Consider the following 23,859-nt stretch of genomic DNA (forward strand, 5'->3'; position numbering starts at 1 on the left):
TAGACCTGAGTGCAGGTGGGACATGGAGGACCTGGACCATGAGCTGATTTCATTGAGATGCAGCATTCAAGACGTGAAGCTTGATGGAAATGGTAGGAACTTAAAAGGTTCTTTATTGATTTGTTTGTTAACTGGTTGCCCAGAAGGCTGCTTGGGCCACATTAGTCAAGTACAAAGACGCAAAGGCTCCTCAACATTCCTTATAGGCCTGAACTCATCAGCCAGAACCATCAGGTCTGTCACCAGGGAGTCCAGGAGCCCATAGACCTGGAAGAACAGGACAAACATAAGCAAAGGTTTGCTCTATGGAAAACACCTACACAGGGGAGCACCCACCATGCTGTGAGGGTGGATATATTCACACCACACTGAGAACAGCTGGAGAGGGGATAAAACCAAGGTGGTGAGAATTTCTGTAGAACTTTTCTTTTTGCAATATTTTTCAAACCAGTCTGAGCAGGCAATCCTGCGCTGGCCCCTAGAACAAATGGGGACACTGGAGCCCAGCATGGTTAAAGGGGCAATTTTAGGGAGGCCAAGGAGCAGTGCCCATTTATTTTTATTTATGTTTTAAAATGATTTTATTGATTTCAGAGAGGAGGAGGAAGAGAGAGAGAAACATTGATCTGCTGCCTCCTGCGTGCCCCTACTGTGGATCCAGCCTGCAACCCCGGCATGTGCCCTGACCAGGAATTGAACAGGCAATCTCCTGGTGCATGGGGTGATGCTCAATCAACTGAGCCACATGTGCCTGGCAGCAGTGCCCACTCAGTCCCTGAGATGGCCCAATCCTACTCTGGCCCACAGACACCAACTTTCCTGTCTGTAAGATCACAGATCCACATACTGAAATGTTTCCAGAACTGTTCCCTGAGTGGGGCTGGACCACACAAGCCTCAGCAAGTTGATTCTTAATTTCAGAAAGCCAAGGAAGTCCACCGCATGGGTCCTCAGAGACCTATGATAACTTGCCATCAACATTCAGAAATCTCAGTGATGTCACCAGCAGCAAATGGAGCTTCTGATCAAATGAGATCCAGAGTGTTACCCCAATGCATGATGTAATCCCAGCCACTCAGCTGCCCACACCAGAGGAAGACAAAGCCTAGCCATTAGACTGACAGATGGAATGTGGCTTTGTGGCCCTCCCCTCTGAAACTGACAGCAACAATAACTGAGACCCCAACCCAACACATGGATGAGTTTCTAAGGACCTACTGCTTAAGACTGCATTGTTATGAAGTTGCTCCGGTGTTTCAAAACCCGTATGCTTGCTGGAAATCCACTCTACGTGGTATTCCCCCAAGGAGCACATCGACCAAGAAGCCATCTGACACAGAGAGGAAGTGGGAGCAGCAGAAAGGGAAGGGCTTCGGTTCTGTTCCCCCCTGGACTATTTTCCAAACAGCAGTCAGAGGGACTGATCTTCTAAACCATAAGTCAGACCATGTCACATCTCTATTCAAAACCCTGTATGCTTTCTTGTTTCACTCAGAAAAACCCTGAGTCCTCACATGGCCTACCAAGCCCCACATGACCACATGATCTGTTCTCTCTGGGTGGCCTCGCTGCCCTCTGTCCTCCTGGCTACTCCCTCCCCTTGCATCAGTTGCTTCCTCTCCCTAGGGCACTCCTCCTCAGGGGTCCACATGGCCGACCCCCACCTCCCTTAAGTCTCTGTTCAATGTCACCATCTCGATGAGGCCCACCCGCCCCACCTGGACCTTCCTTGTCCCCCTAGCATACCAGATGTGATACTTAGTCACGAAGTCTGTCTCACACACGAGGATGCCCTTCACAAGGGCAGCTCTGCTTCCATCAGGGTGCAGTAGGCACTTATCATTCATAGAATGAATGGGATGAATGAGCGAGTGGAGGAAAGTGTGCAGGGCAGGTGTGAGGGAGGGGCGGGCTGAGCCCTGCGCTCTGCTGCCCTCACCTCGGTGTGCAGCCTCTTGGTGTATTTCTCCATGACCAGGGGATCTATGGGTTCCTGAGAAGCGGTGGCGCTGTCAGGGGTGGGGTCTTCTGAGGAAAGCCTGTCCCGACTTGAAGATTTCATAGGTTTCTTGTCGTCCTTTGTCTTGTACTTCCTGCTGTTTAAACGGTCCTGCTTGGAGACATGAGACATGCATAGTCTTCGGTGGCTCCTGAGGGAGGTCCACAGCTCACCGAGACAGCGGGGGCAGCAAGCAGGAGGGACTTTCTGAAGCCTCTCTGGTGTCCCCCACAGCCCCGGCCCAGGCCAGACCATGTCCTAGAGCATAGCATGCCTCTTTCCCCAGTATCTTGGCTCCTTTTTTATCTTCTTTGTCTTTGATTCCCAACTGCTTCCTTTCCTGGCCTGCCCCTCTCCGGTCCTCCTTCCCAGCTCTCCCGGAAGTCACCTTCGCTTCCATGACAGAAGGTGATTTTCGATCTGTGGGAGGTGAATGGAAGAGAATGGAGCCTGTGGCCTAGCTGACCCCACAGGCAAGAGTCGGGAAAAGCAAAGCGCTCTCAGCAGCTTTGAGAAAATTCCCACAGGCTAGGAGCAGAGCCCCTGGTTTGGGGGTGGCATGGCCTTGTGGAACAGGACTGTGGGGCAGGCGCAAGAGGGCTGGTTCTAGTCCCAGCTCCACCACTTCCCCATGTATGGCATGGGCAAATCCTTTAATCCTTCTGGGACTCCATACGTAAAATGAGGGAAGTGAACCAAGGTGATACTAAGGTTGATTCTGGGTTCCAAATCTTGGCAACAGGTAAAAAGGTAGCAGGGGCCTACTCCATGGATCAACAGAAGTTCCACCAGAGGGGTGCGAGAGGCTGAGGCAGTGGGATGGGGGAGACTATGTGCAGGCATGGCTGTGCAGAGTCTGACCTAGCTCTTCTGGCATGTCCAAATAGGTGGTCTCCTTCTCAGGCAGGCCCAGCAGAGCTCTCAGCCACAGGGAGTTGCTCACCAGGCTGTCGATCACATCCCGCCACAGCTGCAAACTAGGGGCCAAGACACAGTGGAGAAAAGCCATCACCCTTTATCTGCCCTGGAACCTACAGAGGTTTGGATCCTTCCCTTCCAAGACACTGGTGCCAGGAGCTGCCATGGAAATGCTGTGCCCCTATCCAGCCAGCACCTGTGCAAATGTTCAGCTGGAAATCTGGTTTCAGCCAAGAAAAAGTCACCTGGGCCTAGGGCTAGGTCAGTCGAAACTCCAGCTTGAAACCATGACTGGACCTTGCATGATATTTCCAGCACGACGCTCTCGGGGAGGTGTTCTGAGGGCTTTGCAAATACCTATCCCCTCTGAGCCTGTCCGAGCAAGTTCCAAACAGGCGACAGGAAGGCTGACAACCAAGAAGTGAGGCTTTTTGTGGAATATGCCCCTCTTCTCACCGCCCTCTGGTTTCTCCTGTTCATTCCTCTGCTCATTGAGAAGGAACAAGGATAGAGAAAAAAATAAAGGTCTAGATGCTTCCTCTGCTGTGACTGCTCCGCAGGGAGCAGCAGGTGGTTGTAGGGGCTGCCGTGGCAGGTGCCAAGCATGGAATGTGTTTTTTGTTTTTGTTTTCTCCCCCTCCCCAGGCATAGAATGTTTGCAGCAATCTTTTAGCAATCAGAGCTCAAGGGGAGCTCAGTTCCCTTGAGTCTTGGGACTATTTGCTCAGAACCTCTGGTCAGGTGCCACCAAGGGAGGAGATGGGGCCAGCTCTCCTGGTGGGGTACCTACCACATCTGGTACAGGAAGTCAGACTGCAGTGGCCTCTGTCCCTGGCACAGCTCCAGGGCTGCTTTGTTAAGCGTGATTAGGACGTCTTCTCTCTGGTTCTCCTCAGGGAGTGTCATCACTGCCTGGCAGGGTTCACAGGTTCCATGAGCAACCCTTCTGCCAAGGACACTAAGAGCCCCTGTGTCCTCTAGTGACGGGTGCTGTGAGGACAGGTGTGAAGGAGGGGATACAGCCATGGAGAAGCTGTCTGGGGTGCCTTTGGTGGGAGCCTGGGACCTCCCTCAGAAATCTGTTCCTACAAATCCCTTTTCCAAGGCTTGCCAGGGTCAGAGAAGGACCCCTTCCTGCACCACAGTGGCCTAGGCACCTGAGACAAAAGGAGAAGACCCAAGAGACTGCTTTCTCTGGGAGAAGGTTTCACTTCTTTGTCCATGGGGACAAGAGGCACTGCTGGAGCCCTCCCTCACCCAGCTGTGCCAGAGCTATTTTCTCCCACCCACCCCATCAGGGTCAAGGAAGCACCTTTCTGAAGTCCTCCAGGCTGAGGTTCCACTCTAGCGGGGGAAGGCCCTGCAGCTCCCAGGGGCTCTTGGCACTCTTGGCGCTCTCCACGTCCCGGCTCCCCTCCACCAGGATCTCCTCCATGATGCTCTTCCGCTGAGAACTCTTGGTCCCTACTCTGGTCTTCTGGGACCTGAAAGAATCTTGGGAGTCCTTGAGGTACATACTGTCCTGCCTGGCTGGTTGGGATTCCGAGACTGGGGTCCGAGAGTGTGTGAAAGACTCGGCCTTCAGCGGGGCCTTCTCCAAATAGCCTGACTGGGTCCTGGTGGCCCTGATCCTGGGGCCGACGTGCTCCTCCTCCGCAGGCCTGACCTCCTCGGTCTTGGAGGGCAGGATCATGTGCTGGTGCCACAGTCGATGCAGGTTTTGTACCACTTGGTACTGGTAATGCAGCTGCAGAGGCAAGGGAGGGCACGTGACGGGGAGGCTGGGCGTGGGTCACCCAGAGCCCGTGAACCTGCTCTGGTTTCCTGTTCCCTCAGGAGCACTGGTGGAGGAGGCAGGGAGGAAGCCAGCAGGAGTGCTTGTGGCCAGAGGGCCTCCCCGCTTCCCCTTCAACCTGAGCATCTCCAACGTCAAGCATTTCTTTTGCTTGTGAGCTTCCAAGTAATACTGGGTTTGGATGAAGGAGTCTGTGAAACAGTTCTCACCAAGCATCCATTTTAGGGGCTGTTATCTTAGGCAAATTACTTAACCTCCCTGGGCCACAGTTGCCCCTATGTAAAGTGAGGATAGAAATAGTGCCCACCTCACAGGGCTGCTGGGAGGGGAGAGCGAGTTACTCATAGAAGATGCACTCTCAAAACAGGTCCTGGCACATCGGAGGGCTTGCTATTCCTTCTACCCGGGGCACTCACGAGGGGCAGGGGCCAGTGCTGGGCCTTTACCCGAGGATTCCTGTGGTGGAACAAGTCCTCCTCCGTGAGATAGGTGTCCACGGGTGATGGGACACGCTCCGGGGTCAGGATCCCCTCCAGCAGCTCCTGTAGCATGCTCTGCACAATGGTGACTGCCTCGTGGGAAGCCAGCTCTTTCTGGGGTAGAAAGGGTGGCACAAGGCGGCAGCTCAGGCTTTTAAAACCCATGTTGCATCCCAGAGGGGAGCCAGATCCCTCAGGACTTTGTGCCTTCCTAGGGGTTGAGTTCTTGCCATTGTTTGTCTCAGTCTCTCTCTCTCTCTCTCTCTCTCTCTCTCTCTCTCTCACACACACACACACACACACACACAACTACTCCCAGACCCAGAACTCCTTGGGTCCCCCCCAAATCCTTGTTCCCTAGAAGAGGCTGATAAGATCCCAAGGAGGAACCATTTTCAGAGAAGTTGCTCCCTTGTGGGGCCAGGGCCAGGGGCAGTGTGGTTTGGGCCGTGCTGAGAATGTGATTTGGCCACACAGTCATCACAGAAACAAGGTCATCTCGAGAGAGAGGCCAGTCCTATACTAGCGAGTAAAGCAGACACTGCATTTGTCAAAATTATCTCTGATCACCGCAGGCTGAGCCTCGGCTGAAGTAGCTGGTTCGTGTTTGGGGACCACAGTGAATAAAGCAGCACAGCTTTCAATGACGAAGTGCAGCACTAGATGGCCAGGCTTTGGACCTGATAGGGGCCCAGCAGGTTCCCAGTTCACACCTCACACTCACTCCTGGGTGCTGGCCCCACCAGTTGAATTGCTCTCTGTGGTTTTGCCTGGTTGTGAAGTCTTGCCAGGTAAATGCAACTCCACTGGAGGGTACCAGACAGCAGTGAACAGACACAGTACCAGGGTGCAGGGTCATTCCTTATGTTTGTGCTCAAGCACTTCCACGCTGTCTGCATCTAAAGGCCCAGTCTCATCTCTTTCTGGGGGTGGGAGCCAGGCACATGGAGCTCAAAGCTGCCCCTCCTCCTGCCTGCCCACCCATCTATTATATCACAAAGTCCTGAGAAGTGTTTGTTGAGCAAGAGTAGCTGGGAGAAAGAAGACCCCTGCAGGCAGAGCTAGGAAGCACACCTGAGTAACCTATTTGATTTCCACAGGGGCCAAGGTCCGGGCTCCCTTACCTCCAGTAACTTCCTCTCATCCCTATAAATGTCCTGGGCCAGGGAGACTGCATGGAGATTGACCTGCAGGGCAGAACCTCCTAACAGGGTGGGGTGAGTTGCAAACTCCCAAAATTCCCTGAAGATCCCAGCATTCAAAGACTTGAAGAAGAAGGTAAAGGTTTTCGTTTCTCCAGGCAGAATCACACCTGAGAAGGGCAGAGATGGAGATTTGCACCAAGGAGCTCAGTGACCTCCAAGCCTGCATGTCCAAAATTAAGTGAGCCCTAAGCCTATGCAGATACATTTAACTGAGCCCCAGGGAGGGTGACCAACCATCCCAGTTTGCCCAGGACTGAGGGTTTTCCTGAGATGTGGGACTTTCAGTGCTGAAATGGCAAAGCCCCTGGAAACAGGCACAGCTGGTCATCCTAGCCTCACACCTGTGTAACAGTTAACTGAACTCCTAGAATGCTTCTGCTCCCCAGTGGCTCACCTCCCCACCCCCAATAGACATGAGTCAGGAGATCACACTGCCACAGAAGAAATGAAAGGGAGGAGGCAGGGAAGAGGGGCTTAAACATTCAGGAGGCAGAGCACTGGCTAGACTTTAGCTTCTCGGACATCAAGGGGAGTAGGGCCACTTTTCCTACGTACCTTCCCGATTATTAAAGTAAAACCGCTGTGTCCTGTTCTTCTTCAGGTCTTGAAAAGAGTCCAGCTGGGACCGCCGCCGCCAGTCATACCAAATGGCTACTGTGCCGTTATTGACCACAGTCAGTTCCGAAGATGTTTTCTGCCCTTCTAGAGTTTCAAAGGTCAAGCGGACAGCAATTCCAACATGCTTCTGGGGAAGGAGGAGACGTTCTGAGAAACGTCTTTGAGGGAGGCCCTGGCCTAGGGTGACGGACGCATCCTGGCTTGCCAGGAACGTCTCTGGGTTTGACACTGAAAGTCCTGTGTCCTGGGCCTCCAGGGCCTGGCCTCTCTCAGACAGAGTGGTGTCATACCCCAATAGTGGCTGTCCCTGAGGTGCCATCAACAGTAAGAAGAGAAGCTAAAACAGATTTTATATCTGATGAACATTTCTGCTCCTTAGCATCTGAAGAATATTTTAGAACCTTCTTAGAGCCACACCAGTTTGAGAAGTTTGCTTATTTATATGCTTGAGGGCTAGATACAGACTGAGTGGAGTGTGACACTTTCTTTTCAGCCTTGTGACTTTATTCTGGCTCAAGCTAGTGTCGCTGTTACCATTTTCAGACGCGCTGAATGCAAGACCAGATAAAAAGGCAAGTAGGAGACTGCGAGCTCCTTGTGACTGCCAGTCACCTTGAGACTGCACCCAAGGGAGGCCTATCCAGCAGATGGGTGAGAGTAAAGGCTGGTTTACCTTGTCCTGGGCGTTACTGCCTCTGATCCAGCAGGCCGGCTTCCCACAGAACAGCAGAGAAGGGCCAAGAATAGGCATGGGGGCTGCATCAGGGAAACCGGTCAATACATCTCTGTAAAAAAAAAAAAATGATGCATTTTCCCTGAAGTTGCCATAGTCTTGCCACATGGAGCCCACGGCATGGTTGCCAGAGAGTCTGGAGAGGTACCCTGCTCTGTCTCTGATGGAGTATCATCAGCTCCACCGGAGGTCAGCTCAGTCTTGCTCTGTCCCTAGAGGTGGGAGGTTCTTGGACACACGGGGACTCTTCTTGCTGAGGCAGTCAGTGTGCACAGTGGAGCATCTGCAGCAGCCCCACTTACCAGTGAAGGGAGGTCTGGGAAATCCCCACTAGGAGCTGGGTGCTAGGAGGGAACAGATGGCTACAGGGAAGCTAGCACAGGTGTTGGAACGGGCTCGAGGAGGGAGTGGCAGCCACTAGGAGAGGCTGGGATGGAGGCACCCTGATTTCAGGAAGGGAAACCTGTCCTTGAACACTGTCCACTCCCCGACCTCTCTCCCTGGGGCCCGGGGCCTGACTCACAAGTTCACTGTGTCTTCAGAGGAACTTTTCTGGCTCTCTTCAGACACTGGAAAGTCTTCCACTGTAACAGTTGAGAAGGGCTGCCCTCTGCCCACCACCTCTAGGCCATCAATATCCTCAGAGAGACAAAGAAAGGAAAGTTTAGTTGACTGAAGACAGGTGCCACCCTAAGGGGCCTCAGACAGGGCACAGAGGTACTATCAACCTGCTGGCTAAAATCCAGCTCTGCCATGACGCTCTGCAGCTCCTTGCGTCGGTAGATCAGAAACAGGCTCCGATCCCAGGTGTAGCGGTACCAAGCATCCTTCCGGGCCAGCAGTCCTACAGCAGGGTACAAGGACCCTAAGAACAGGCTGCTGTGTGCCCCTTTCCCCTCACTCTCAAGGGCTCTGGACACATCCATCCCAGCAGCATTTCTGGGAAAGGGGGAAACAGCTTCCCTGTGTAGCTGGGCTCCAGTCCTCCTGCCCCATTCCTATGGCCTCAGCAATCCCACACAGGACTCCAGTGAAATTAGCTTCCAAACCATCAAATCGTTGGATGGTGATAAAAACAATAGCAGCTGCCTTCTATTGAGTGTTTAACAACGGGCCAGAACCTCTTACTATACATCATGCTTCCTTTTACCCTCTCCCAGTCCCTTCAGTATTTTAGATGTGGACAGTGAGGGCCAGAGAGGCCAAATAGCTTGCTCTGAAACTAGGCAGCCTGGCAGCCTTTAAAGCAGTGCTACCCAATGGAAATATTGCGCAAACCACAAATGGGAAGCACATAATTGAAAATTGTCTAGATGGTTGAAAAAGGTAAAAAAAAAACCAGGGGGAATTAATTTTAGTAATACAGTTTACTCCGCTGTATCAAAACATTATCATTTCAACATGTAATCAATATAAAAATTATTACTACAATATATTTTTCATACGAATCAGTGTGTAGTTTACACTTACAGCTCATCTCCATTCAGACTAGCCATATTTAGGTGCTCAGCAGCCACAGCTGTTCACGGCTGCCGCACTGGACGGCACTGCCCTAGAGCCTCTGTCCCACTCTCTTCTGCCACCTCTTCCGTATATCACTGTCTTACCGAAGAGGGAACTGGACCTCCGTAAGGTTATGGGACGCTGCCCCCGCTCCTAGGCAGTCACCAGGTGCCCCGCTCCTCACCCATCTCCTCCTGGATGGAGTAAGGCTTCCTGATGCGAGTGATTGGCTCCAGGAGGCCACGCTGAGCTTTTGTCTTCGTCATGACCAGACCTGTCATTTCATCTCCCAAGTATTCTAGTCGACTCCAGAACCCGCTGGTCTCCTCAGAGCACTGGCAAGAAAGGACAGACAGTCTGATCACCTGGACACCTTGGAGAAGGGCTGGTGGGGGGCCTGGGAGACCACAGGTGCTCGCTCTTGGGATTCGCTGCAGCCAGGAGAGCGGGAGAGAAGCACGCACTTTCTTGTTCTCAGGACGCCCTCTCGTAGCCTTTATCTGGCCCCAGGCAGTGTGGGTGGTACAGACACTGCACGGACATACCAGACACAACATGGGACCCTGGGTTGTCCAAAAGCTGGAGCCTCAGCATTTAAGAGAGAACACTACGACTATTGTAATAACTCAGCACCTGTGCTATCTTTCTCCTCAAATTCACTACCAGTGACCAGCACAGGCTGAATTCCTTAACTGGCCAGTCCCTGAATGCCCAATAATAGGACCAATGATGTAATTTTGGTAAAGGCCTCCAGGGCTTAACAATGCTTTGCAATGGATAGATTTTGTCCCCCAATGTGCAAACTGAGGCAGCCATCTCGGCGTCCAGCCTCCTCACACGGCGCTTTGGGAATGCCATCCTTGTCCTTGCCTTCCCATCGTGCTGTGTCGGCAGCGCTCGGTCAATGAGCTCCTGCTCCTCCCGGATCTGTCTGTAGGTCTCCCCGATGTGCATCAGCAGCTCGCCGACAGGTTTCTTCAGACTTTCTAGAGAGAACAGCCAAGAATGCAGCCTCTCCACCGAGTCAGCACAAACAGGGGCTCAGCACTCAGCACTGGGCTGATTTCAGGACCCACTAAGTGAGAAACACTGGGGAGGGGGTGAATGGCACAGATGTGCTCGGCCTGAATCCACCTCTGGACGGGCGCTGGAAGAGAAAATGCACAGCAGCAGCAGGGCCTGGGTGCCGCATGAGGCCTCTCCGCTCACCACTGAGGGCCTCCCGCTGCCTCTTCCACAGGGCCAGGTTACGCTGCCAGTTTTTCATAAAGTTGTGCTGCGGAGGCGGGGCCCAGGGATGTGCCTTCTCTTCTTTGGGTGCTTTCTGCTTCAGCTCTTCTGCAGCTGAGATGAGGGTGCTCTTCATAGAGGGAAGGGTGTGTATCAGCTCAGCCAGCTGAAAAGTACAACAGAAGCGTGCGCAGGGTGGTGAGAGGCGATAAACTGGGGATGACCTGAGATTTCTCTAGGCCTGAATCCCTGCTGTCCTCCCTCTCTGCTGAGGATCCTTCCTCTTTAGGACCCTAAGGTTGTGACAGAAAATGAATCACAGAACCAGGGGGCCTTGGAAACCACTGTCAGTCCCCTCCCCCCCAGAATGGGGACCTCTGTTCTAAGATCATGTTCAAAATCTGTCCGTGTGTCTGTCTTACAACTGATGTTAATTGACACCTTTTTCTGCAGGGTGACTGAGCCATTTCTATATGACCCCAGGCCTCTTAGCCCCTAACCAATGAGATTCTTTGCCTGAAAGCAGAGAAGCTGAGGAACTGAGAGAAGGAGCAGCACTGCATGATGGGAGAGTCAGAGACGAGCTGACTTTTTGTGGCCCTGGGAGCTGTGAGCGGCCAGGAGAGCAGGACAGAGGAGCAGAAGGCGATTAGGGAGAATAGGCCTGGAGCCCTGATGCCTTTCTGGGCTCAGTCTAACAGAGCCAGACACACTATTGTCTTGGGAGTTCCTTGAGGCACCTCCAAATCCTTATAGAGACTTTCTGACATCAGCTGAAACTAGCTTAAGTCCTTGTCACTATTTGGGGGAGGGTCACTTATCAATTCAGACCCCCGGGGCCCAGAGACTGGACTGTCTTTTTAACCCCGGGTCTGCCTGGCTCTGCCAGGTGTGAGACTGAAATGACTTCAGTGACTTCTCTTGTCCAGGCAGCTCTGTACAAACGGACCTGGGTGTTCCCTTGAGCAACTGCAATTCTCCTGAAGTCCTGGAGACTTCCCAAGATGTGGTGAGGCAGGATCTGGTTACCGCTACAGAAACTGTCACCTGGACCTGGGTGGAGGAAAGAGGAGGGGAAAGACAAGCTGTAGCTAGCGAATGTAAACGATTCAAGGGGGCTGCTTTCTGATGGAGACCCCGCTGTCTTTCAAGGCTGACCCATGAATTCAGAGACCAGCGATGCCGGGGCCAGGGCTGGGCATACCAGAGTAGTCCAGGGGCTTCGTGGTTGCATCTGGAGTGGTAGGATGTGCTACAAAGTGGCAGACCTTCCTCCTAGGATCCTTGGGTTTGAGTTTACGGATGGTAAGTTTCTGGGTAATGACAGGTTTATCTTCTGCTTTAATAAAGCGAGGAATGTGTTGCTAAAAAGAAAACAGAGGAGAATTCCACTTGCGATCTGGAGGAGGGAAAACACCACCCATCTCCTGTCCCGAGTCTTCGTGGAATTCCTGAAGGCTGACAAATCTGTTTCTCCAGCTCTGTCCATGTGTTCTGTCGAGGAAACGCCTATGCAACAGACATGAGACTTGATAATGTCCTGGAGCAGGGAAAATAACATTTTATGCCCTGGCTCGTGGCTCAGTGGGCTGAGCGCTGTCCCCTACACCAAAAGGTTGTGGGTTCGATTTCAGGTTGAGGCACATACCTAGGTTTCGGGTTCGATCCCCAGGTGGGGCACGTAGGAGAGGCAACCAATCTATGTTTCTCTCTCACACTGCTGTTTCTCTCTCTCTCTCTCTCTCTCTACCTGCCCCCACCCTCCAAATCAATAAACATATCCTTTGGTGAGGATTTAAAAACAAACATCTTAAGCCTCCAGACAGTTCAGGTGAGAAGTGCCTGACTCTTCCAGGTAAAGCCTGGGGTTAGGGATTAGCAGCTTTATCCACATCTGTAGCTTTGCTTCTTAAACTCATTTTCCATTCTGTGAAATGGGGATGATGTCTCTTGCCTCCGTGGGGAGCAAGATACCTCACCGTCTCATTCCCCTGTGGTTCTATATGAATCTCAGGAATGTTAAAACAAACAGTAAATTCCTTTAGCTGCAGAAGTGAAAAGAATTTGTGTCCAATGGATTTTTCCATGGAATCAGACACTCCCTATGAGGAGGGAGGCGGTAGAGATGGAGGACATGGTTGATGTTCTCGAACACACAGGCTGGAAAAGAAAAGTTTTTGCAGGAAGGGATCCAGGGACTTCGTTTTTACCTTCTTCAAGTCTTCCTTCTTAATGGCTAAGGCAAGAATGTCATCTCCTTGTAGGACATTGCTAATAGGCTCAGGTTCTTCCTGAATGGGAGGTGTGGGCTGTTCAGGTACCTTTGCCCGCTTCTTTTCTGAAAAGCAGCAGAAAGTTACAAATGCTTCAAAACAGATTTATATTAGACTCCATGGTGGGAGTCAGAGCTGACCACACGGATGGACAGTGGAGCCTGCCAAGGTGACGTGGGCAGCACCTCACTGGGGCAACGGGAGTTCCTTCTTGAAGGCCCCCCTACCCATTGCCCTTGGCCTACCACAGGGACTGAGGCTTCTGCAGCTGGAATTGAGATCAAGAGATGTTTCATTCCAGGCTGTGCTACTTATGAGCTGGACAACCTTGGGTACATCACTTAACCTGTCTTAGTCTCAGTCTTCCTTTTTGTAAAAAAAGAGGAAGCTAGGCTCAATCAGTGGTTTCCAAGTATTTGTCAAATGTCTGCCTCAGAATCTTCTGGAGAGTTTTTACAAATACAGCTTTCTGGCTCGTGAGTGGAGCCAGGGCCTGGGGATCTGTGTTTTTAAAAACTCCCTATGTGGTTCTGATGCCCGGTGGTTTGGGACAACTGGGCTAGATGCTTTCTCAGCCTCCTCCATCGCTGGCATTGATCCCTTCTCCTGGGTGAAGGCATCAGGTTTCTTAAGACACTGGTTAAACTACAAATGCTCTGGGAAGAAACAAAAACATTCATCACTAACCATTTATTTCATGCTCTTTCACTTAATAAATACTGTTTAAATATTTTCTATGTGCCAGGCACTGCTAGGCTCTGGGGATACAAGGCAGAGATTCAGGCTTCAAAGAGCACACACCCATGGGAGACAAGGCTGTCAGGCAGAACTATAGGAGCAGCCAGGGGGTCCCGGCTCAATTTTGGGGATAGTCAAAGAGGGCTTCCTAAGGAGGTGATGTTTAAACTGAGAGCTGAAGGATGAAGAGAACATAGACAAGGGGAAGGGTTTGGGGACCAGGCATTCTAAAGGCACTAGCATAAAGAGGCCTAGAGGCGAGAGAGAACAGAGCACACCCCTGGAACTCAAAGCATGCTTTTAAAATAGCTGGAGTGTAGCGAGGTGGGAGGTTGGAAGTTGTGCCTGGAGAGGGAAGTAGGAGTCATATCACGAAGATCTTAGTGAGCCGTGTAAAGGACTTAAGTCTTCACCCCGCGGGTCATGACGTAGCAAGGAATGGATTAGGGGGTGTGAGACGGCGATTATTGAAGCATCTACTGCAGTAATGAAGCGGTTACAGGGGACTGGAGAAAAGTGGAGAGATATGAGCCTATTTTTCTCATGCACCATGCCAAGCACAGCACTGAGAACTCATGGGGCAGGAGTGAGTTATACTCCACTGAGGACACTCCCTGCCTTCCTTCCACAGAGGTGGGTTAACAGTTTCAAATGCATCTCATTTCTCTGGCTGGTATCCTCCTGTCTGCTGCCCTCTGGTTTAGAATGGTTTGATGTAAGGCCTACAGAAATTAATCAAAGGAAAACCCAAATCCTGACTTCAGGGACTTTAAAACAGGACTTGGTCCACTGCTTCTCACAGTACTCTACTTTTTCAGAGGCAACGTCGCTATACCATCAAAGCCAGTGCTTTGCTTACCAAAGTCAAACTCTTTTTTAGGAAATGCCCACATAATTGGTGGCAAAAAAAACAACAACCCCACATAAAAAACCCAAGCCAGAATCATTCTAAACATAACTCTAAATTCTGCCTATGGGCCAGAGTCCATCCCCTCAGCAATGGGGTCAGCGGAAACTCAGGAGCACTGTCAGCTAAACCGCATGGCTCTGGTCCCACCTGCCACCACGTGGACATGCAGCCTTAGGTTTTGATTTCTACTTCCCCTCTTCCTTCTACATAGTCACCAAAATTGGTGGCAGCCCAAGACCACCTGAAGGTCTGCTTTTATAAATGTTTTGTATTATTTCTATTTTCCAGGACATCTGCTTCCTCCCTCTATCACCTTGGCTGGTTCTACACCTTCCCAAGGGAATTAAACATCTCCAGCTCTGCGCTTTTTACTGGTGGGTATATAATGACTGTGTATGAATTGATAAAACTTCACCATTGCTGAAGATTTCTGAAACAGTCAGTGAAACTCTGGGCTGAGGTTTTTCTGAGGTTATTATTTTAATATACAGTCAGGGAATGGTGTGCTCTAGTAAATAAAATATTCCAAATCATACATAGATTTTAAACTTCAATTCACCCTGGAGAAGATTTACCAAGCACCTCCTAGGTGCTATAAACTATGGAGAAGATGGTATAAAGGGTTAAAATATGGCTCCTTCTGCTGGGGAACTGAGAAATGCATCAGACACTAACGCACACCAATCATAAAAGAAGGGCCTAAAATTAGTGGCACAGATAATAGGTTTGGTTCCATATCAAAGCAGGAACAGATGGATGTGGATCACACAGTTTAGGGCTCTAGCCAAAGGTTCAGAAGAGCAGCTGCAGGGCTCAGAGGATGCTTCCCAGTCTACGTTAGGCCTTGAAGGACAGGAAGGCTTGGCACAGGTGGAGCAGCAGACAGAGGTGTTCCAGGTGGCATCACAGTTGGAGCAAAGATGAGGCGGGACTGATTATGGCATTTCTGAGGTGTGGTGACACAGAAAGCTTGTTGGGGAGGTGGGGGTGATGTTGAGGACAAGAGGAACCCCAGGGCGTGATGGCTTTGCAAAGCGAAGTTGAAGCATCAGCAGGAAGGAGGTTTGGCCCAGGGGACTGAAATAAGAGCAGCGCTTCAGAGTGATTCATCCAGTGAGGATAAGCCAGGGGGACCAGAGGGGCAGAGGCAAGTTGGGGAGACCAAGGAGGAAGAACAATCCCATGGGGGTCACTTTAGGAACTGTGGGAAGACTCTGAAGGGTCAAAGTGTGTCTCACTATTGACCCCGCAGAGGCCTGGCTATTTCATTTTTTCTGGTCTGGAAACCCAAGCTGAGTGGGGCTCCTGGTGAGTCACATAGCTGATCCTGACACCAGCCCCCTTGCGTGGGGCAGTCAGGTGACACCTTTGCTGGGGCTAGACCAGGCAGCTAGAAACAAGGTGTTCAGGTCAGGTAGGGAGGGAGCGGTGGGGGAGAGGGGATAGCTGCAGAGGGAGAAGAAACCTGGACTCTATTTTTCTGCTTGTTTTATCTAAATGTTATTCTTTTTGTGTTGATTAAAGTCTTCAGGAAATTCTGACCTCAGGGTTGCTCTGGAGAGACTCAGGGAGGGGCTGTCCCTATCAGGGCAGAGCTTTACTTGATGGGCGAGGGGGATCTGGAACTGCTGGGACTCCCCTGTTCCCTAGTAACAAGACTTGAGAGTAAAAAGGGCTGGGGCCTCTATAACAGGTTTACAGTCACAATATTTGCTTGCCTTTTTGCTTATAATTCAGAGAGACCTTGGAGCAACATAACACAAGATTACAAAATGACACTCTTAGATTAGCTGTATTCTAGTGGGGGGAAGGGAGTAGTTAGAGGCTTTCCCTGAGATATTTAGGGGAACTAAACACTTTGGGTTTTTTTCTCCTCACCCTGGTGCATGTTATTAACTCAAGGGCTATTTAATAAGCTCAATTTCCCCTTATTAAAAATATGCAGTGAAAAATCTTTCCTTGATTTGTTCAGATCTGATAAGATCTCCAGAAACTAGGTAAGCAGTAGCTAGGAAAGCCCTTGACTGCCCTTGGGAAAGGAGACCAGCTGTTCTCTCTTTCTCTCTTAGCTGCTAAAAAGTGTATCTGGAACAGCATCGCAACGCAGCCTAAATCGGACTTTCATACTATAAGGAAGCATTAAAGAAAGCCATACTGAAAATCAGCTGTTAGTTTGACTCCAGGTCGGCCCCTCTCCTCACACTGGGCTTTCGAAGTGACTCTGAGGCTGGATCTCCCCAGGGCCTGCAAGGGCACAGAAAGCCCTTTCATGGTCTGACCTTTGCCCACCTGTGCAGGCCCCTCTGGCTCCTGTCCCTCTCCTCCACACTCACCACCTCTGCCCTGGCCAAGATCATACACCGTCACGGTTCCATGCCTCAGCTCATGCTGCTCCTGAGACCTGGAGAGGTAAACTGCTCCATTTTTTTGTTTTTGGTTGGCCACAAATGCCACCTTCTTCAGAAAACCTTCCCCACTAAATCTACCATCCACGGCCTGGGTCAGGTGCTCTGAGCCCTCTTAACGCCTACAGGCACCTAAATGATAGCATTTATATTGTCTGCTTACTCCTCTGGGAGTTCATTAGAATTGATTTCTTGAGAGCTGGGGTCACACAGTTAACACCCAATACCTTTGTTGCCCAGCTTAGTGCCCAGACACATCAGGCCCTCAATAAGTGGAAACAGCAAAAAAAGATGGAAGGGAGGGTGAGTTGCAAATGGGAACATGTCCTTGGGGATCCGTCCGCTGTCAGGCACCCTGGGGCTCTCCCACCTGCAACCAGAGGGTAGCTGCAGAGGCCAGGAAGCTGTCACGTCTAGTGACTGTCTCCAGGTTAAACAAGTGGGATGGGTGTCACCCAGCTGAAAAAGGCAAGTCGTGGGAAAAGGTAGCCAGAAATAGAACTAGCCAAGTTAGCATTTCTTGGGTTTTTCCAGCAGAACTCTTAGGTGACACCCTCCCCCCAAAATCCCACCAAGGTTGTTGGATTCACCACCTCCACATGTGCCGCCCCCACACACATTGGGTTCTCTCCCCCCCCCCCATTCTCCCTTCGTCCAGTCCTAAGACATGGTTCCCAGTAGGGGTCTCCTGTGCCTTCCTGTCCAAGGCCATCTCCCCAACAACTGATCCCCGAGGCCTCAGTCAGCCCCCCACTTCCTCTGTCCCCATCCTCAAGGCGCCAGGGCCCTGTGCCCCCTCCCTTGGAAGGAGGGTGTTCATCCTCCCGCAGGTGTGGAGTACGCCTGGCCCCTCAATCCTCCTCACCTCCATCCTGGTGTCACCCCCATCCTCCAGGCCCCGTGTAGGAACCGCCGCCCCGCCCCTGCCGGGTCCTCCTGAGCGCCCAAGGCGGGCAGCACCAACCTTTCAAGCTCTCTGCGGCCTCCAGGAATTTGCTCGGGGGTATTCGGAGGCGGGACTCCTTCTTTAGAGACTTCATAGTGTCGCCCTGTCTGAGAACTCGGTCCTACCCCGGGGCCCGGGATACGGTGGCGGCCCCGCGCCCCCGCGCGCCCAGCGGCCGCCCTCCGCGTCCATAGCAACCAGCGCCCCGCGCGGGGGCGCCACCCACCCGCCGGCGTGGCTGGTGAAGGCTTGATTGAAGTCTTTTTCATCTGCCCGCCCCCCCCCCCCCCCCGGCCGCGGCCCGGGGCCGCTGCGCCCCAGCGCCGACCCTGAGGACGCCTCGGGGCCAGATCGTGACGTCACAGGCGGTGCAGGCCAGCGCGTGACATCACCGGCCGGCTGGGGCGCCCCGTCGGCCCTGGGAGCGGGGGAGGGGGAGGTGGGGCTGCGTGACCCGCCCCGCCCCTCTGGGCACTGGGCTAGGGGGTGTGGTGGCCGCCAGCCCAGCCCCTTTCCCAACAGCCCGACTCCCGCCTTCCCTCTGCCCCTGCGTAGCCAACACGGGGTCGTTCCTTTCACCCGTTCCCAAAACCCTCGGAGGACCCCAGCCTGTCCCCCAGTTGCGCCTGGTGACCTCCCCGCCCATTCTCGCTGCAGCCACTTTGGCCTTCCATCATTTCCCAAATCCCTTCCATCATTTCCCTTCACCCCCACCCCGCGCCAGGGCCTTCTCATACTGCTGGTGTCAGTGCTTGACCCCCAGTCTTATATCAACTTTATAATTACACCCAATTCCTTTTTTTTTCCAAGGGACCCTTAACTCATTCAAATTATTTTATTTATGTGGTTGCCTGTTGTCAAGCTTGTTGTGAGAATGTAAACTCCATAAGAGCAGGGAAGCCTATCCCTTGTTGCCACCCCAACCCAAAGTTTAACCCGTAGTAGTCACTCTGGCTCTAGAGCCAGACAGAACTGGGTTCTAGTCCCAGCTCTGCCTGCTTGTTAGCTGTGTGTTCTTGGGCCACTCCCTTAACCTCTCTGAGCCACAGTTTTCTCACTCATAAAATGGAAGTCATAACGCCCTCCTGCACAGGGCCACTGTGAGGATTAACTGAGAGTTTGTGTTTAAACCCTCCAAACATGAAACTGTTCACTCAGCTTTGAAAGGGCCTTTTACCTTTGGGAAGTTACACAGCTTCTGTGGAGCCCGGATGGGGCAAGACTGAGGGCTGGGGGCTGTTTGGGAGGATTCAGTAGAGGTTAAAGGACAAGGGGAGAAGGGGGTGGACATGGTGCATGGTCAGGCAGGCACACAACCTGGCTGGGCTCTGCCACCAGCCCCAGTGACCTTGAACAGGTCTCCTCCGCTCTTTGTGCCTTAGGATTACTATCTACATCATGAAGTTCAGAGCTGCTTAATCCTTTGAGAATATGCTCTTTCTCATCATTCCAAAAAACCCCTAGTATCCATTGAACACTCACTCCCATTTCCTCCCTCTCTCTAGCCCCTGGCAACCACTAATCTACTTTCTGTTTTTATTGATGTGTCTCTTCTGGATATTTCCTATAAATGGAATCATACAGTATTTGATCCTTTGTGCCTGCCTTCTTTCACTTAGCATAATGTTTTCAAGGTTCATCTCTGTCGTAGCATGTAGTACTCCAGTGCTTTTCGTGGCTGAATAATATTACACTGCACATCACGTTTTGTTTATCTATTCATCTGTGCATTTGATTTTGCACATGATTTTCCATCTAATTCCAGGGATTCCCTGAAGTTCATTCATGTGCCCCTGGGGTGGGGTGGGTTGAGATCAGCATGCCTTCGTCACAGAGCTGGGTTGTCTGAAAGTGGGTTTTCAACTCTAATGCATGTGCCCAGGGGATAGTGATTAATCACAACTTGGAAAAGGCAGAATGGATATTAGGGGAGCCTTCTTAGAGGAGGAGCATTTGAGGTGGGCCTCTAAAGAGTTCAACAGGCAGGTTGGGCAGCAGGCATTCCACGTAAGGACACGGCAGAAGCCAAGACCTAGAGTGGATGAGACACAAGTTTGAATTCAGGGAACAGCATCCTTTAGCCACCATAGCTTTAGTCTCCTCCCAGCTTGGCAACAGTGAGCAACCTCCTCGAGCCTGGGGAGGAGGAAGTGGCAGGGTTGATAGAGGACAAGACATCAATTATTGCTTCATGTCTCTGTTTATTTCCACCCGGCCAGGTGCCGGACATGTCCTCAGCTCCTCTTTGCAGAGGCTAAACAGCCTCCCTAAATAGTAAGTGTGTTTCCTGCACCAGTTGCATCATCCCTTTCCAGGGACAGCCACCCTCCAAAGCCTGAGGCTGGGGTGAGCTGTTCTCCAGCCCCTCACAGCTAGCTCACCCCCTTCACATCTGGCTCCCTCCTCCAGTTCATCCTGTCACTTCTGCCTCACCTCCACTTGCATACCTGGCCATCTCCCCTGTCATCTGCATCCCAAGCCCTCCATCTGGCCACCCCCCCACACCCACACCTGACTCACTCTCGACATCTGGTTCATTCCCCTCAATCCAGCCACTATCCCTCTTAAACAACCCATCGCACCATTACTCTCCTTACTAGACCTTGCTCAGCTCACATGGAGCAGTTCTTCTTGGCCCTGGAATCAGGCCACTGCTGGACTCTGTTTCCAGAATGGCTTGATTTCCGCCTCAGGGATGAAATTGCTCTTATCCCCTTCTGGAGGCCACAGAGAGTAGGTGTTAGGAGCAAGGGGGGACTTTGGTGCAAAATGTGGGTTTGCATCTCAACAGTGCTGCTTCCTAGGCCATCTCCCTGCTCCTAGAGTGGGGAGAATGCAAGTCTCAGAGTTGCCGTCCCCTCTAACCGTCTGTCTCGTCCTGTTTTGCTATGCTCAGAATCTTTACCCCATACTTCTGTATGGCCTGTCTTTCCCCACTAAAGCACAGGGCCTGGGGGAGCAGGGACCTTGCCTGTGCGATTCACGGCTATATCCAGTCTCACCTACTTCCCTTACTGAATGGCCTCAGGACCGCTGCCTTCATCGACTTCCCCGGATCAATGCAAGCAGAAAGAAAAAAGTTGTGTAAGTACTCTGAAAACTGTACAGATGAAAGGCATAATTGTTCAGGCCCAGAACACTCAACTCCACTAGACAATTTCTCTTTGCGGTGGGCAGAATAATGGCTCTCTAAAGATATGCAAGTCCTCATTGCCGGAAGCTATGAATTTGTTATCTTACAGAGCAAAAAAGGACTTTGCAGATGCGATTGATTCTGAGATGGGGCGATTATCTGGATTATCCAGCTGGGCCCACTGTAATCACAAGGGTCCTTATAAGAGGGAGGCAGGAGGGTCAGAGTCAGAGGAGATGTGATGATGGAAGCAGAGGTCAGAATGATGTGGCCATGAGCCAAGAAATGCCGCAGCCTTTAGAAGCTGGAAAAGACAACGAATGGATTCTTTCCTAGAGCCCCCAGGAGGAAGACAGGTCTGCTGGCACCTTGATTTGAGCCATTTCAGACTTCTGGTCTCCAGAACTCTAAGATTAGAAATTTGTGTTGTTTTAAGCCACTACATGTTACGGCAGCAACAGGAAGTTAATATAGACAGGCATATAAACACTGTTTCAAATCTGATTCTCCAACTCTCATTTTCAATATTCCTTCTCAGTTAATGAAATCTTCTGTCCTTACCAGGTTAGCTCAGGACTCCCACATTATCATTAAGTAGATCACTGCTTATCTGTCTCGAGTCCCATTTTAGCAGAGCATGCCAAACTTGACGCATCCAAGTTCAAATCCCAGCTCAATCTAGCTGGGTGACGTTAGACTAGGTCATAACCTCTCTGAGTCAGTCTCTTCTATGGCAAAAATAGGGAGCTGTGAGAATTAAATATGAGACCACTCAAAAACGTCTTTCACAGAAATTAAGGATCGTGTCTAGGTTGCCAGATAAAATACAGAAGGTCCAGTTAAATTTGAATTGCACATAGAACAAATTGTTATTTTTAATTTAAGTATATCCCATGTGATATTTGAGACACACACTAAATACTTATTCATAGTTTTATCTAAAATTCAAATGTATCTGGGTATCTATCTATATTCTTGTTGGCTAAATCAAGCAACCTTAGTCTTGAAAGCAAGAAAAACTAAGCCTCAATCTGAGATCTTTAGACCCCAAGGTCAGTGAGCATCCTGCTCCATCATAGGCCTGACCTCAAGTAGACTAGCTGGGCCACATGGCAGCCCTGAACCCACAACCCAATTGAAGCTTCAATAACAAATGCAATTTGAGCCTCAGAAACCCTCTTCATACCTTAAAAATATCTACTAAAGTCATCATGAAAATAAAATTTAAAAACAACACACAAACAAATGCTTACATATCAATATGTATACATATACATGTGTATAAAGTCTGTGAAATCAAAACTGAGTATGAAAATCAATGAAAGAAGCTACATGCAAAGAAATGCTTGAACATATATTATGTGAATTCATTCTCTAAAGGCAATAAGCCTTTAAAAATTTCTTTTCTTCTGCTTCATCTGGACCAACACATAAATCCAGTGGAGTTTAAGCTCAGTGACAACTAACTTTACCCGTGTGCTTATCACGGACTGGGTAGCCTTCTAAGCACTTTATGTGTACTGACTTTTTAAAAATTGAGATATAATTCACATACCATTTTCTGTAACATTTACCATTTAAGGTGTACAATTGTGTTTTTTACTCTATTCACAAGGTTGTACAACCATCACCATTATCTAGTTCCAGAACATTTCCATCACCCCCAAAAGAAACCTTGTATTCATTAGCAGTCACTCCCCAGCCCCCTTTCCCCTGTCCCTAGCAAACAATAATCTACTTTCTGTCTCTATGGATTTGCCTATTCTGGACACTCCATATGTATGAAATCATACAATATGTGACCTTTCATGTCTGGTTTCTTTCACTTAGCAAAATGCTTTCAAGGTACATCTGTGTAACAAGTGTCAGTACTTCATCTCTTTTTATTGCCGAATAATATTTCGCTGTCTGACTCTATGACATTTTATTTATCCATTCGTCAGTTGATGGATATTTGGATTGTTTCCACATTGTGGCTACTATGAGTAATGCTGCTGGGAACATTTGTGTATATATTTTTGTGTGAATGTGTTTTTTATTCTCTTAGGTATATACCTAGGAGTGGGACTGCTGGGTCACATGGTGACTATATTTAACTTTTTGAGGAACGGCCAGACTTTTCCATAGCAGCTGCACCATTCTGCATTCCCACCAGCAATGTATGAGGGTTCCGATTTCTCCACTTACTCACCAACATTTCACATTTTCCTTTTTTTAAAAAAAGTATAAGTGTCCCAGTGGGTGTGGAGTGGTTTTGATTTGCATTTTCTTTCTTTTAAAAATTTTTTTATTGATTGATTGATTTTAGAGAGAGGGCAAGGGAGAGAGAGAGATCAATTTGTTGTTCTACTTATTTATGCATTCATTGGGTAATTCTTGTATGTGCTCTGACCAGGGATTGAACTCACAACCGTTTTTGGTGCACGGGACAATGCTCCAACCAATAGAGCCACCCAGCCAGGGTTGCTTGACAGTTTTTATAACTCATTTTGTATTGTTCATAAATTAATCTGAAGGGTCAGTGTGGGATGGGGACCAGGAGGAGGGGCATTTCCACAGCAACTTCCTCAGTGATCTAAAGCAGCTCCCCTGAGCTGAAGCTCTGCCCACCTTGTCCCCCATCAGTGCTCCCGAGGCCCTTACTGGGGTCTTAATCACTACAAGCAAAGGCAGCGAGGCCTGTGTAAGTTGGTCAGGTTCAAGGGCAGGGGGAAGCCCCTGGCTGCGTCAGGGACAGCAGGAATGAAGGTAAGGAGAAGTCAAGTCCAGTTAGGGAAGACTGAGGAGGAAGGGCAGCAGGAGAGACCTAATCTCGAGGTTTGGGCAAAGGAAAGGCACGTGCTGGGAGTGAGTCCCAGGTGTCAGGGGTCTGGGAGGCAGGTGGAGGCGGTCCCTCCACCTGAGGAATGGGGCCATTCCTGTCTGACCTGACGGGGAGAGCAAGGAGTGCTGGTATGAGGAGTCACCTGCTGAG

At 50.5% G+C, this 23,859-nt stretch overlaps 1 protein-coding gene across 2 annotated transcripts; it reads right to left on the bottom strand.

Annotated features, from left to right (window-relative positions):
* Positions 1–92: 92 nt before the first annotated feature.
* MYCBPAP (MYCBP associated protein) lies at positions 93–17,963 on the bottom strand. Of its 2 annotated transcripts, XM_081115755.1 has the most exons (19): positions 17,771–17,963; positions 12,691–12,818; positions 11,685–11,844; positions 11,430–11,533; positions 10,460–10,646; positions 10,121–10,236; positions 9,435–9,585; positions 8,476–8,591; positions 8,271–8,386; positions 7,688–7,799; positions 6,952–7,141; positions 6,316–6,503; positions 5,159–5,305; positions 4,230–4,664; positions 3,708–3,829; positions 2,861–2,976; positions 2,274–2,419; positions 1,940–2,110; positions 93–267 (listed from the first exon to the last, which is right to left on the bottom strand). In XM_081115755.1, exons 1-19 carry the CDS (start codon positions 17,844–17,846, stop codon positions 166–168), a joined length of 2,883 nt encoding a protein of 960 aa, XP_080971881.1. In that variant the 5' UTR covers positions 17,847–17,963; the 3' UTR covers positions 93–165. The 2 variants fall into 2 exon arrangements, 1 of the variants encoding a protein (XP_080971881.1); XR_013997363.1 differs by lacking the exon at positions 2,274–2,419.
* Between the last annotated feature and the right edge of the window lie 5,896 nt (positions 17,964–23,859).

The sequence above is a fragment of the Miniopterus schreibersii genome (genome assembly GCF_964146895.1).
Source record: "Miniopterus schreibersii genome assembly, chromosome: 16".
Taxonomy (NCBI): Eukaryota; Metazoa; Chordata; class Mammalia; order Chiroptera; family Miniopteridae; genus Miniopterus; species Miniopterus schreibersii.